We start from the raw sequence: 12,913 nt of genomic DNA, 5'->3' as shown, positions 1-12,913 counted from the left end.
TGAGAGGCAGCCCAGGGGGCAGGGAGGGGTCGCGCAGGGGGTCGGGTGGGAAACCTACCGCTGCCTCCTGTGTGTTTCAGAGCGTGTTGGGCGCTGGCTACCAGGCCCTGTGGCTGGCGCGGGCCCTGCTGGCCGGGCAGGAACTAATGCTTCGGGGGCTGTACTGGTTCGTGTAAGTACCCCGAGGGTGGATGGAGAGGGCAAACCGGGCGAGCCTCATGGTCCGGGGGCCATTCCCGCGGGTGCTGTGCCCTCGGTCCCCGGGGAGAACAGAGCTCTGACTCAGCACCCCTCGGCAGGGAGATGCTCCAGGCCACATGCAGGCGGACGCTGGAGGTCACGCGGATGGCCCTCCTGTTCCTCAGCAGCAGCCTGGGCACTGAGAGGTGGGTGTCCTACCCAGGGCAGGGTGGGCTGCTGCAGGTGTGAGCCTGGCTCGGACCCCTCAGCCCTTCTCTGTCTGCCTGCTCTTCACCCCCAATATTTCCAACAACGCCCCTCGCCTCCCCACACCCAGAGCTCTTGCCCTCCCTGCCATCCAGGCGTGCAGGGGGCACTCCTGCCCTGTCCCTCATCCCCCACCCTGCTAGGTGACTGTGCATGCCTCCCCTGCCACCCAGACACTGCAGGGGGTGGGGGGAAGGGCCCATGGGGGCACTTCTTCTGCAGGTCCCAAGCCCCAGAGCAGCACGGCATCCCCCTGGACCTGACAGAACTGGGATCGGGTGGTCTCATCCTCCACATTCTTCCTACTGTCTCTCTCCTCACCTTCTTCATCTCCCCCGGCCCTGCCTTGGGGCCCCATGCCCACCGCTCCTCGGACTTGGGCTAATTAGGGGTGATGGGCCAGATGTGAGGAGACTGGGAAGAAGGGGAGGAGGGAACCAAGCTGAAGAGTCTGGAGATGAGAAGCAGGAGGACTCCATTGGCCGGAGCACTTCCGAGCCGTGGGCACAGCCCCCCGAATCTTGGAAGGCATGAGGGCTATGGTACAGTTGAGAGAAGGGGGCTCTGCAGGCCAGGAAAGCCTTCCCCACCAGAAGGAAACACGTAATGACGAAGGAGCAGAAACTGCGTGAACGTGCCTGATATCCCCACCCCTCACACCCCTTGGCCCTTATCCTCAGGAAGGTCCCGGGAGTTTCCCAGCAGTGGGTTGACTCACTGCTCCCTTGCTTGGCAGCAGCAATGCTGATGATGGGGCAGATAGGGTGGTAGTGGTGCGGGAGGAGGCAGAGGAGAGTCTCCAGATGTCAGGAACAGAGTCCCTGGCCTGGCTGGTAGAGATAAGGGGCTGCAGGGGCACCAGCACTGCTCCTCAAAGCTCTGTCCAGAGCACAGAAAGGGGGTCCAGGGATAGATGTGGCCCCATGCACAGAGGGGCCCACAGTCCCCTGCAGGAGGTAGCTCTTCCCAGGTGATAGGATGGTTGGGTAAAGAAAGACTAGATATGGGGAAAGGCAATCGTGGAGGTCTTCCTGGAAGAGGTAAAGCTTTTAAGGCCAGAGTGAAAGAGAATACCTTGAGTTGGGAGGTCCTGTGCAGGGACAGAAAAGGGGGTTGTGATTGAAGAGACTGGGGAAGGGATGCTGGTGATGTTTGTTGAAGCCATAGTCAAAATGGGAAAAAAATGGAAAATATCCCAGAGTGAAGGTAGAGCAAGGTGGAGGAGTGGAAAGGAGAGGAGAGAATGCATGGAGGTCCTAGAAGGTCCAGTTGGCAGATTGGACCCCAATAAAATGGCCATTGGAGGTCTATTGTAGGTTCTTGAACAGGAAAGAAGTGTGTAGAGAAAGTATTTGTCTGCCCACTTGCCCTGGACTGTGAGGACTGTGGAGAAGGGACAGCCCAGCCCTGGGCCTGGAGTCCCGGGTCTGCTGGCTGCTGTTTTTCCCATTCTGGCTGCAAGGGCCCTTGGAGGCCTGGTGTGTCTAGAGAAGTCAGGCTCAGGAGTGCCTGCTTCATATCTCAGCCTCCCACCAAGGAGGAGTACAGACAGCGGGAAGATCACTGAGCAGAGAGTCAGAGGGCCAGTCCATGCTCTTCACTAGGGACCTCAGGCCACTGTTATCTCTCCCCACCTGAGCCACTATTACCCCTTTTTCAAAATGAGAGAACTGGATGATCTCTGAGGCCTCCTGCCTCTGACGCTTTGTGATCCCATTCTTTTTTGAACATCCTTCGACCTGTCGGTTCTGGAGTCTGGGGTACTTTAACAAGCACCAGGCATAAAGTGGCTGCCATTGCCCATCCTGGTTGCTCACCTCTCCCACAGCACACTCCTCCTGCCTCGGGCTCCCCACGACGGGCTTTCGAAGCCAGGCTCCTTTGGCAGAGTGTCATTGCCTGTGTCCCGAAGCTCCCTGGTTGTCTTTGGCAGCCGCTGCCATGCCGTGGCCCCGTTCAGGCAGCCAGGACTTGCTCCAGGAGCCCCAGTGCTTCCCCCATGCCCACCACCAAAAATGTGTGTCCATGCTCTCTAGCCAAGAGCTCTAGCTCTGAGGTCCTGTTTGATGCCCACGAACACTCTACTGGGCAGCAGGAAAGAGATTTATCTCCCCATTATGTGCATGAAGAACCTGAGTCTTGGAGAGCTGCAGTGACTGAGCCCAGATCATGCAAGACAGGCAAGGTGGCACCTATGAGTAGCACTCACACCCGTCTGCCCTCCTTGCCCAGCTGGACCAGGTCGGCCTCCTCCTCTTCTGCCAGCAATTATTCCACACCCTGAAATCCATTTGTACATTCACTAATTCATTCAACAACCATGTATTGAGGAACCATTGTGTGCTGAGCACTTTGCCCTGCACTGGAGATACAATGGTGAACAAAGTGGGCGGCACCCCTACCCTCATGAGGCTTCCGCGTCATTCCTAATTCTCTCCCCTCTGCTTTCCGTACCCCCGCCATTCCCAAGCCAAAGCACAGGATTCTTTTCCCCTGAGCGTTATCGTGATCGAAATAGTATATGCTAATTGTAGAAAGTTGGAGAATACAGATAAGCAAGCATGAAATAAAAGTGCTATGTCCTATCACCCAGGGCTAGGCTGTCACACATGAGTAGTGCACGTCCTTCTAGGTAGTTTTCTACTCTATGTGTTTAAAATATATATATTCACCAACATGAGATTTTATAGTACTTGCTCTTCTAGAACCTGCTTTTCTCAGCTAATGAACTCTCCAACCCCATGCCAATGCATTTTCATCTCATCTAAAGCCATCTATAATCAACGTTCCCTAAGTAGCCCCCTGCTTTACTTTTCTAGCTGGTTTTGTCCAAACCAGGATCCAATCCAAGACCACACTTTGTGTTTAGTTGTTATGCTCCTTAAATCTATTTTCATCAAGACAGACTGCCTCTCCCCTCCCCCTTCATGACACCAGCATGTTGGAGGGACAACACCCATTGTCCCACTTTCTGGACTTGCCTAGTGCTTCCTCACGATACCCTTTGGTTTTTTCCCTCTTTCCCAGCATTTTATATAAACTGAGAGTTCTGAAGCCTGGATGGACTCAAGTGGAACATTTTTTTGCCGAAATACGTGCTAGTGACACTGAGCACACTTCATATCTTCCCCTCGTTGGGTGGGGACAGGCTAATTCCTCTATTGTGCGGTCACATTTTCCCTGTGAAAGAACCAGTGTGCTGTCACTTTGGCAGAACACAAGTGTCCGTGCCTTAATCATGAGTCATTTGTTTTAACACCATCCCCAAACAAATAATTTCACTGGGGGCAATACGATGCTAATAATACCAGGTCCTGGAATACTGTTGGCTAGTATTCTATGCAATCTAGCTTCCCCTTATTAGTAAGCTATCGGTTATCATGAAATACAGTATTTACTGGGAAGAAAATTCAGTTTTTCCTTTAGTTGTAAATATTCCTAGTAAGGAGTTCATTAACAGTCGCCTTGCTTCATGGACTCTGAATTTTCATAGATTCACATTGTTTCCATCCACCTCAATCTTGATTCTTTGCAGTGCTCAGCAATGGCACGACTTTGGTGAGTAGGGGCCTCTTGAAGTCGGTTCCTCTGATCCGACCACAAAACTCCCCACATACCCCAGAAGCCAGCAAGGCTGCCCCAAAGATGTCATACTCAGCATGCGGTCACGGAGCTCTGCCTCCCAATCCCCCAGACATGTCCTTTCTCTGTCCTTCCCTGGAGGTTCAGCAGTGTGGCTGGGATGCCTGAAATGCAGGAACTGAAGAGAGTCACAGAGCTGAGGTCCAAGCTGCGGGCTGTGAGTGAGGCCGGGGGGTGGGTGGAGTGTCAAGCGCAGAGTTTGGGGGGAAGTCAGGCTGCCACCAGCACCCCAAGCTGAGGACCCTCTGGGGGTCTGCCCTTTGTTTTCTTGTCCTCCAGTTGGCTGAGGCCCTCTCCAGATATGCCCACGATATCACAGAGACCCAGATGAGCCTAAGCAACCTGAGCTCTGAGCTGATGAAGAACCGGGATCAGGTACATGCGGACAGAAGGTCTGTGGGATTTTCCTTTCTGGTTGGGTGGGGGTGGGGGCAGGGGTGCACAGCTCAGAAGGTCCAGTAGCCTTTTTAGGAATCAATCCGCTTTCTCCCTTATCTCGGCAAGGGTGCTGGGGCATGGGGTAGTGGTGTGGGATCCAAGAATGTGCAAGACCGTCCCCTGAGACTGGCCAGAAGTAGAAAAGGATCTGGGGTCCCGCACCCCTCTGGGAGTTCAGAGAGCAAATTAGAAATCCTCGCAGGTGCACTGGGTCTAAATAAAAGAATAATTTTGTTCCATTTCTATTGTGAACCCTTGCTCTGCTCATTCCCTGGGTTGGCGCTCCTATTTGTAGCGTCTCATTTAATCCTCAAAATAACAATACCACTAGCACACTGTTTTGGTAGATGCGGAAGCTCACTCAGGGAGGTTAATGTGCCCTGGGTCACAGCCGGTAAATGACAAGTGATGGTGGTGGCATTTCAGCTCAGGTTTGCCTACCTCCAGACCCATGGTCTTGGCCTACACCAGGGACTTACAGCCTCTACAGCCTCATTCTGTCTTTCAACAAACGTGAAAATGCCCCCCTGCCCTCACAGCCTGGTGCATGTGGCTCCGCCCTGATCAGTCACTCAGCGCCTACACGGATGGGTAACCCAGGCCCTCAATTCCAAAATCAAAGAGTTCTGAAAGCAGTAGGGTTTGTTTTGTTTGGGTTTGGTTTGTTTTGGTTGCAAAACCTGACCTCAGCTGGCATGAGTCTCTTTTATCCCACCTACACCGAGCATTCTTACAGTTCTCTGAACTTGGGGTATATCTCACAAGGGATGCTGAGCCAGACCTCACTCGGGCTCTTCTACAATACAGCCTATGTAACTGAATTACCTCTCTAAAATTAGAAGACCGTATCTAGCCCGAGTCTTTTGGCTAAAAACTGGTGGTGAGGTCTTGTTCACCCCAGGTTCTCCAAAGGGCAGGTGACCCACAGAGCCCTGGGAACCCGCTTGGGCCCTGCCCAGAGTCCAGCTCCAGAAATAGCTGAGATGGGGTCACTGGGAGGGACTTCAGGAAGGAAGTGGAGCTAAACAGGCCTGAGGGTGAGGAAGAGCACCTCTCCCCCCACAACACACACACACACACACACACACACACACACACACACTAACGTCTCAAACAAAGTGTTTGTATCCAGCCTGAAAGGGGGAAGGAAGAAACAATAATGACCTTAAGCCCTTGGAGGTGAAGGTCCTTGGGAGGTCATCTCCCTCATTCCCCTGCCTCCAGGCAAGACTGAGGACCCTTGGATTCATTCTCGTTTTAGACAGGGATTGTTGATTCATTATTTAAGCACCTTCTGTGTGCCAGGCGTTGAATATACCAAGAGGGCAATGTTTTTATTCTTCCCAGGCGACCAGAAGAGAGATTTCTGCTCCTCTCCCATCTACCCCAGGCACTGCCAGGCTCTCAGGCTCTCAGGGTCCTTCCTGGATTCTGTTCTCAAGCCTTCTAGTATAGCAAAGGCCATTCCGTGGCCTGTCCTCCTTGGCTTTTTGTCTATCTTATGTCTTACTCAATACCTTGTGTGCGTATGTGCGTGCGTGTGTGTGTGTGTGTGTGTGTGAGAGAGAGAGAGAGAGAGAGAGAGAGAAAGAGAGAGAGGCGGTGAGAGAAGGAATAAGCATGGGAATGAGAGGTGGCGGGCCGTCCCCAAGGCACTTCAAACAAGCTTAGGGACAGGAAGGTCACTCTCATTTCCAGACTAGCTCCCAAAACTGTGGCAATGAGGCTCCTTCCTCAGGCAGGCAGCTCCTCCGCTACCCCAGCCCCCCGCCCCCCACCGGCCATGCCAACTGCCCCCTCACCCTTTCCTCTGTGCTGTTGGATTCTCCCATTGCCTGGTCCCTGTCTCCTGCCCACAGCATCCAGCAGATTCAGTGCTGTTTGGACAAGATGAACCTCATCTACAAACAGTTCAAGAAATCCAGAATGAGGCCAGGTGAGCCAAGGGGAGAGCGAACTCCTCCCTTCTCTCTCTCTTCTCTCCCATCTCTCCCTTCTTCCTTCCTTCCTTCCTTCCTTCCTTCCTTCCTTCCTTCCCTCTGCTTATCCGGCTCTCTCTCAATACAGCACCGGTGTTGCCACTGGAGGCCCCTATGTGGATGGTGCATGTGAGGCCAGCCGGGGTGCAGCTGGTCTAGGCTGTGTCCCTCTGTGAACTGAGGGACGTGAAGCCTGTACCTATTGCCATGTAAGAGGCTTAGATGGCATGGGTGGGGGACTCAGCTGGCTGGAGCCTGGCTGCTATGGGAGAGGTGGCCTTTGAAAGAGACCCCTCACTTCTGCAGGGCACTTTACAGTTTAAGGAATGTTTCCCTACCTGCTGTGTCTTTGGCTCATTAAAACAGCCAGGGTTCCCAGATAAGGGAGGATCTGAAGAAATGTCATGTAGTCACTGGGCCAACTACTTAGCCTGTGTTATCTACTCATCTGCACAAAGACCCTCTGGGTGGGGGCAGCTCATTTATAGGCTCAGGGATGGGCAGCTGCTTGCCCAAGGTGACTGCCATCATGGGACAGGGTAAGATGGAACCTAGGGGAGGGTTGTGGACCTGGGGGCCTGGGAGACCTCAGTTGACTCTTGGGGTTAGGGGACTAACACACCAGGAGCCAACCCTCTCCCTCTCCACCCATGTAGCAAGCATCTCCCGATGTGTGAAGGCCTTGGTCTTGAGTGTCAAGTTCTCCTCCATCCCTAGAATTATCTAAAAAGCACTGACCCATAGAAATGTGATGCCAGTAACACGCCTAACTTTGAGTTCTCTACGTGCCAGAATTTAAAAAGTAAAAACAAACAGGTGAAATTAATTTTCATGATATATTTTATTTAATCCAATGTGTCCAAATTGTCATTTCAGCATGTAATCAACATAAGCCAAATTACTAAAAAGATATTTTACTTTTTTTTTTGGCACGTGCTAAGTCCTCACAATCCTGGTGTCTTTGACACTCACAGCACATCTCTGTTCAGAAGCTAATTTTTTGGCAGGTGAGCTGTCGTCTCACCAAAGCCATAGAGCTGTGTTCCATGGGAAAACAATATTTTACACTGCTCCAGCTTTAAGTTGTTGATTAATTGAATTAGTTACATTAAAATAAAATTCAGTTCCTCGGTCATACTAGCCACTCGGCAGGTGCTCAGTAACCACCTGTGTCTCGTGGCTGCCAACTCAGACATACAGATCTGGATGATCTTGTCTCCGTGGGAGCCTCAGTCCTGCCTCTGGGTCTGGCTGGGGAGGGGTAGGGGAGCAGCACAGGAGATGGGGAAACTGAGACTCTCCTGTTCCTGACGCCCAGCTGGCCTCCTTGCTGTGATTTCAGGAGAACCTCGGAGGCTTTTCTGCCTTCGTTACTGGGATTCCATCATCCTAGCATCACTACCCTTCTGAGCACCTCGCAAGGCACCATTACTCTCCCCTAGTTATAGGTGAGGAAACCAAGACCCTGGGAGACTAAATAGCCCAAGCAATCCAGGTCTGGACACTTCTAACCACTCTGCTTTACAACCTCAAAGAGTTTTGTTTCCATGGGTCTGCAAGAGTCCTTTATGAAAATTAAAAATGAAAGGAAGAATAACCCTTGACTGCTACCCCCTGGAGTGTTGAAAGAGGCCATTCCGAAATATGCTTCCTGGTTTTCTCTCTCTCCTCACACCCGTCCTGGTGTTACAGACGATGGATGAGGAAGCCCACTCGATGAGATGACGTCACTTGCCCACCACCTCCTGCTACCAGGAGGCTGGGCTGGGATGTGGAGCTGGGACTCCACGAGTGCTCAGAGAGCTGAGAGCAGGGCCCAGGACAAAGATCCCAGGGAGTGGGCCTGCCATTAGGGAACCGGGAGGGGGCAGCAAGGCAAAACTCCCGCGTCAGGTCATCCCCGGGAGGCCCATTCCCTCGAAGCCCAGGAGGGGGCAGCATCTCCCTAGCGCGGTGAGCATTGGCAGGAGGTGGCCAAAGCGGCGAAAACCAGCTCTTCTGGCAAAAGTGGCTGGTCAAAGAAGGGGGGAGGTAGAGAATGAAGGCGAGGTACAGGGTGGTGGCCCGGCTTATCCAGCCCCTTGCTGCAGAGCCCAGCTGGCTCTGCCTGCAGCTCGAATGGTCAGGAATGGGGCCCACAGACTGCAGGCATCAGCCACTCCGGAGGGGTCTTGGATGACCTTGGAGGAGGAGCTGGGGCTGACCACGCGTCCTTCAAGGTCCTCATCCACCACATCCCGCCTGAAAGTATCCCCAAGTATCATCTCTCCACCCCCAGCCCCAGGAGCCTTACGGCAATTTCTCTGCAGCTTCATGCCTGCCCCTCCCCGCACCCCCCCACCCCCCACACACACCCTTTCCTGGCTGTTTGTTTCACTCCTGACCTTCCTGGGTCCACTGAGCTCTTGAGGGCCCAGGCTGAGCTGCCTTCATCTTTGTAGTTGTCCCCAGACCCTTGTGGCATTCTGTTTCATTGACTAATTAAACAGGCGACACCATTCCTGTCTCTTTCCCTCAGGCCTCGGCTACAACGAGGAGCAGATTCACAAGCTGGATAAGTGAGTGGCCTGTGCCCCTGGCAGGTGGGTGAGCGGGAGGGTGGGTGTCGCCGGGAGCGATACTCTGTCCCTGACCGGATGGGGTGGAGGGCTCTGATCCAGGCCGTAGCTTAGGCAGAAGAAAAGCGGGTAACTGTATGTGGGGGCAGGTTATCTGGGGTCAGGGGAGGGAGATCGTGTAGCTGACTCAGAGGGAGGTTTCCCTGAAGCAGTCTTGATGTAACTGGGTTTATTTCTAGTATGAACAAGACTATTTGGAATATTTCCATTCCTCGTTGCCCTCACTGACTCCCCGCTTACCGCTTCCGGCTTCTGACCTCTGCCGGAGCATTCCCTCGCACTGCTCTCTGCTCCTCTGTATGCTGGACTCTCCTCTTGCAGGAGACCCTCCCTGACTTCAGTGGTTATTTGTAGACTTACTCCCCCAGCTCTACACCCGTCCCTAACCCTCACACACACACACACACACACATATACACACACACACACACACACACACACACACACACACACGGTCTCTCAGTCTCTCCAGAACCATCTTGTCTCCCCTGTGAGGACTGAGCCTGTGAGCATGTGTGTTCTCTGAGGCCCCCTTGTCCTTCCCCCACGTCTCTCTGTTGCTGGGTCGTGTGTTCCAGCCACTCCGATCTCCACAGTTCGTGTGTGCAAGCATCATTTCCTGCTTGTTGGGACAGGCAGCCCTGCCGTGGGCCTTGAGGCGGTGGACACTGAGGGATGCTGCCCTTGTGCATGGGTGGCTCTCATTGCTTATCTCTGTGCCTGGGGGTCTCTCTGTCTTTTCAGGGTGAATTTCGGTCATTTAGCCAAAAGGCTCCTGCAGGTATTCCAGGAGAAGTGTGTGCAGAAGTACCAGACATCTCTAGTCACACACGGCAAGTGGATGAGGTAACAGTCGGACCCTCCCCACTGAGCTGAGCTCGTGGACCCCCAGGGCCCTTCTGAGCCTGGCCCTTCAGGCTTGCAGAGCCCTAACTGAGGGGAGGTGGGAGTAAAGGCACAAAGACCAGAACATGAGGGTTTTTTTGTGCACCTGGGTGATTTCTGTACGTTAGCTTATTTAATCCCACAACATCTACCCTATGCAGTACACACGATCACCCCACTTCCCAGATGAGGAAACTGAGGCTCAGGGCATAGGTCTCATTCTCAATACCACACAGCTAGTAAGTAGCAAAGACTAGTCTGTGGGTATGACTGCCTGGAAACTCTGGCTTCTTTCCATGTTTCCAGGTGGTTGTGTTGGGAAGCCCCCTCTCTGGGGAGAAGTGGGATGCGGCCCTTGAATAGAACCCTCTCAGACGGCCCCCTGTAGGAGTTCTGGGTTTTCCCTTCTCGGATGAGTCCCTCCCTCCTTCCCCTGCCTGTGGGAATACCGGCCCCTCCTGAGAAGAGAGGGCAGGTTCCCAGGCCCGTATGACCTGTGGGCTTGTTATGGGGCTGACACCCATCCTCACATTAGAACACAGCTCCTCCTCCACCCCCCCACCCCACCCCACCCCAAATTCTGATTTAATTGGTCTGAGGTCAGGCTTGCAAGTCAGCACTTTAAAAGCGCCTCCAGGTAATTGTAATGTGTAGGCAGGGGTGAGAATCAACCACTGGTTTATCTGTCTTTGGGTTGGTTTCCTTTTCGTGCAGTGGGGAAAATGGTCCTGCCCACTCCCTCCACTTAGAGAAAAAGAGAATTCGTAGAAGAGTCCTGACCTTGATTTGCTCTGGAAATGGGGCCATTCCCGTAGTAAGTGCCCTGGGGTGGACTTCCTCTGTCTGGAGCCTGACCTGGCCCCGAGCTCGTCCTCACTGGCATGTGTGGTGGGCGCAGCCACATGTGGTTGTGCACTCCCGCCGTGGTTCTGCTCGGACCCTCAACAGTCTCAGTCAGAAGTGCCCTCTGTGAGAGGTGAGGGCACACCTGGCAAGAGGCAGTGAGGGGGGCAGATGCCAGGACCCATCATCTCCATCCTCCGCTGTCTGGAAAGCCTCTCCCTGTGTCTGTGTGGTGACCCGAAGGGTGGCTGGATGGGCCCCTGTCAGAACGAGCAAACCCAGCTTTGATTTCTTACCTGCTCTCTCCAGGGAGGTGCATGAGACCAGGATCCACTTGCGTATGGTCAGCTGTTCTGTGGCTGCCTTTAACACAGAAGCCCAGGGAGCCCAGGAGAGCCTCAGCAAGGTGCGAGATCTTCAGGGGGCACTGGGGCTGCCGAGAGGAAGCCAGGTCAATCCGGCACCCTGGGGCCACGGGGCCATTCCCCTGCCTTTGGGCAGGGCTGCCTTCAACCAAGCCCAAGCACTTTGTGGGGTTGGAGGTCTCTAACATACAAATGTGCCCTGAGGTGGGGACAGAGGGAAGGGAAGGCACTTCCTGGTGATCTGAGACTGAAGGTCACTGCACAGACAGCTTCCAGAACTCTGGGACATCTTCCTCGGGTCCCGTGGAGCCGGGAAGTGTCCAGGCTACTCCTGAGAGAGGCCACGTGAACTCTCTGTGGTCTTTTAGTCTGCTCTCTGGGAAGAGACCCCCACACAGGCAGCTCTGGGAAGGCTGCTTCTCTGGTCCCCAGCCCGTGGCACCTGTAGCCATCCTCATCCCTTCAGAGGCTGGCTGGGCTGCCCTGCCCCTTCTCTGGAGCTCCTGGCTTGGGCTGGGCCATGGTGTTGTAGGCTGGACCCAGAGGAGAACTGGACAGTCTGGACCGTTAAATCCAAGCACAGTCGAGGGAGGGTGGCTGTGTCAGCCGTGCTCCCAGGGTGGGAAGCAGGAGCTTGTGGGAAAGGCTTGGGCATTCTGGGTGCCCCAGGGATGCAGGCTGGGAGCCATTTTGTCACCCTTTTCTTACCCTTACTCACACTTCCCTTACAAAGAAACACACCTGCTGGCCCCCCCTCCTGACTAAAGCGTGGCTTTCCCTTCAGATCCTTGACCAGTTATCTCACCAGCTCCTTCAGGACAGAACAATGGGGGCTCAGGTCTCAGCACCCCCCACAGCTCCCCACCCCAGCTCTGCACTGACAGACCTGGTTCTGCAGTAAGTGCTGGAGAGAAGAGGGGAAGTGTGTGTGGAAGGGAATAGCGGGGGAGGGGGAGGGTGCAGAGGTGAGAGCCCAAGGGGTTCTGCCTCAGGCCTGGGAGGCAGGAATCAAGAGAGTCTGGGTGGCAGGCTTCCTGGGGAAGGGGTCAGGCGGGCAGCTGGGCCTCAGCCACAGCCGCCTCTCTTGCCTCTGCCTTGGACAGCATGCAGGAGCTCTGCGAGGAGGTGAAGCTGCTGGCCTTCGACCTTCAGGACAACAACCGCATCATTGAAGGGTAAGGAGCTCCCACTGTGTGTGGGGACGGGCGGCTCCTCAAGCCACCCTTGGGTCCCTGTGCCTGCCCATGCAGGTTTGATGACAGGTGTCCCTTTTCCAGTCACGTCGGAGCTTTGGCCTTGTCCTTAGGTGGGTCGCCATCTTTGTGAGGTGTAGGCTTTCACTAGAGTCTTGAGGACGTGAGCCTCAATAAAGTCAGACAGGGGGACTCGGAAGCACGTGGGTTTGTGGCCACATCCTGCTCCCTGAGAATGTGGACTCTGCCTGATGCCTGCCCCAGACCGAGCCCTTCAGCCTCTGCAACCATCCATAGAGTCCTGCTGTCCATGTCCCACACCAGGAAACCGCAGCACAGAACGTGGGTTAACTGCCCGAGGCCTTTCTCCGGCCCTGTTGGGCTCTGTCTTTGTGCACATGTTCCCAGGGCTGCCAGGCTGCGGGCCCAGCCTCAGAGACTCTGGATCACCTCCTGTTAGGGTCCCCTCCCCAGGGTGGGGGGCAAGGTGAACCACAGGGGGT

At 54.4% G+C, this 12,913-nt stretch overlaps 1 protein-coding gene across 11 annotated transcripts in view; it reads left to right on the top strand.

Annotated features, from left to right (window-relative positions):
- IKBKE (inhibitor of nuclear factor kappa B kinase subunit epsilon) overlaps nucleotides 1-12,913 on the top strand; it is a 32,212-nt gene that overhangs the window by 15,912 nt on the left and 3,387 nt on the right. For 7 of the 11 annotated variants that reach the window (XR_003425713.2, XM_027074908.2, XM_027074907.2 and 4 more), the window contains 10 exons: nucleotides 81-172; nucleotides 300-386; nucleotides 4,171-4,246; nucleotides 4,369-4,481; nucleotides 6,387-6,463; nucleotides 9,025-9,064; nucleotides 9,869-9,970; nucleotides 11,162-11,258; nucleotides 12,002-12,114; nucleotides 12,321-12,392. Coding sequence is in view for 9 of the 11 variants with exons in the window: in XM_027074908.2 (XP_026930709.1) it covers nucleotides 81-172; nucleotides 300-386; nucleotides 4,171-4,246; nucleotides 4,369-4,481; nucleotides 6,387-6,463; nucleotides 9,025-9,064; nucleotides 9,869-9,970; nucleotides 11,162-11,258; nucleotides 12,002-12,114; nucleotides 12,321-12,392 (869 nt within the window). In the remaining 2 variants the exon portion in view is untranslated. Of the gene's footprint in view, nucleotides 1-80; nucleotides 173-299; nucleotides 387-4,170; nucleotides 4,247-4,368; nucleotides 4,482-6,386; nucleotides 6,464-9,024; nucleotides 9,089-9,868; nucleotides 9,971-11,161; nucleotides 11,259-12,001; nucleotides 12,115-12,320; nucleotides 12,393-12,913 lie in introns of those variants that run through there. The other 4 variants (XM_027074909.2, XR_008293050.1, XM_053209192.1 and 1 more) reach the window with 4 other exon arrangements.

The sequence above is a fragment of the Acinonyx jubatus genome, chromosome E4, assembly GCF_027475565.1.
Source record: "Acinonyx jubatus isolate Ajub_Pintada_27869175 chromosome E4, VMU_Ajub_asm_v1.0, whole genome shotgun sequence".
Classification (NCBI taxonomy): domain Eukaryota; kingdom Metazoa; phylum Chordata; class Mammalia; order Carnivora; family Felidae; genus Acinonyx; species Acinonyx jubatus.
This window is presented reverse-complemented; position numbering and strand designations above follow the sequence as displayed.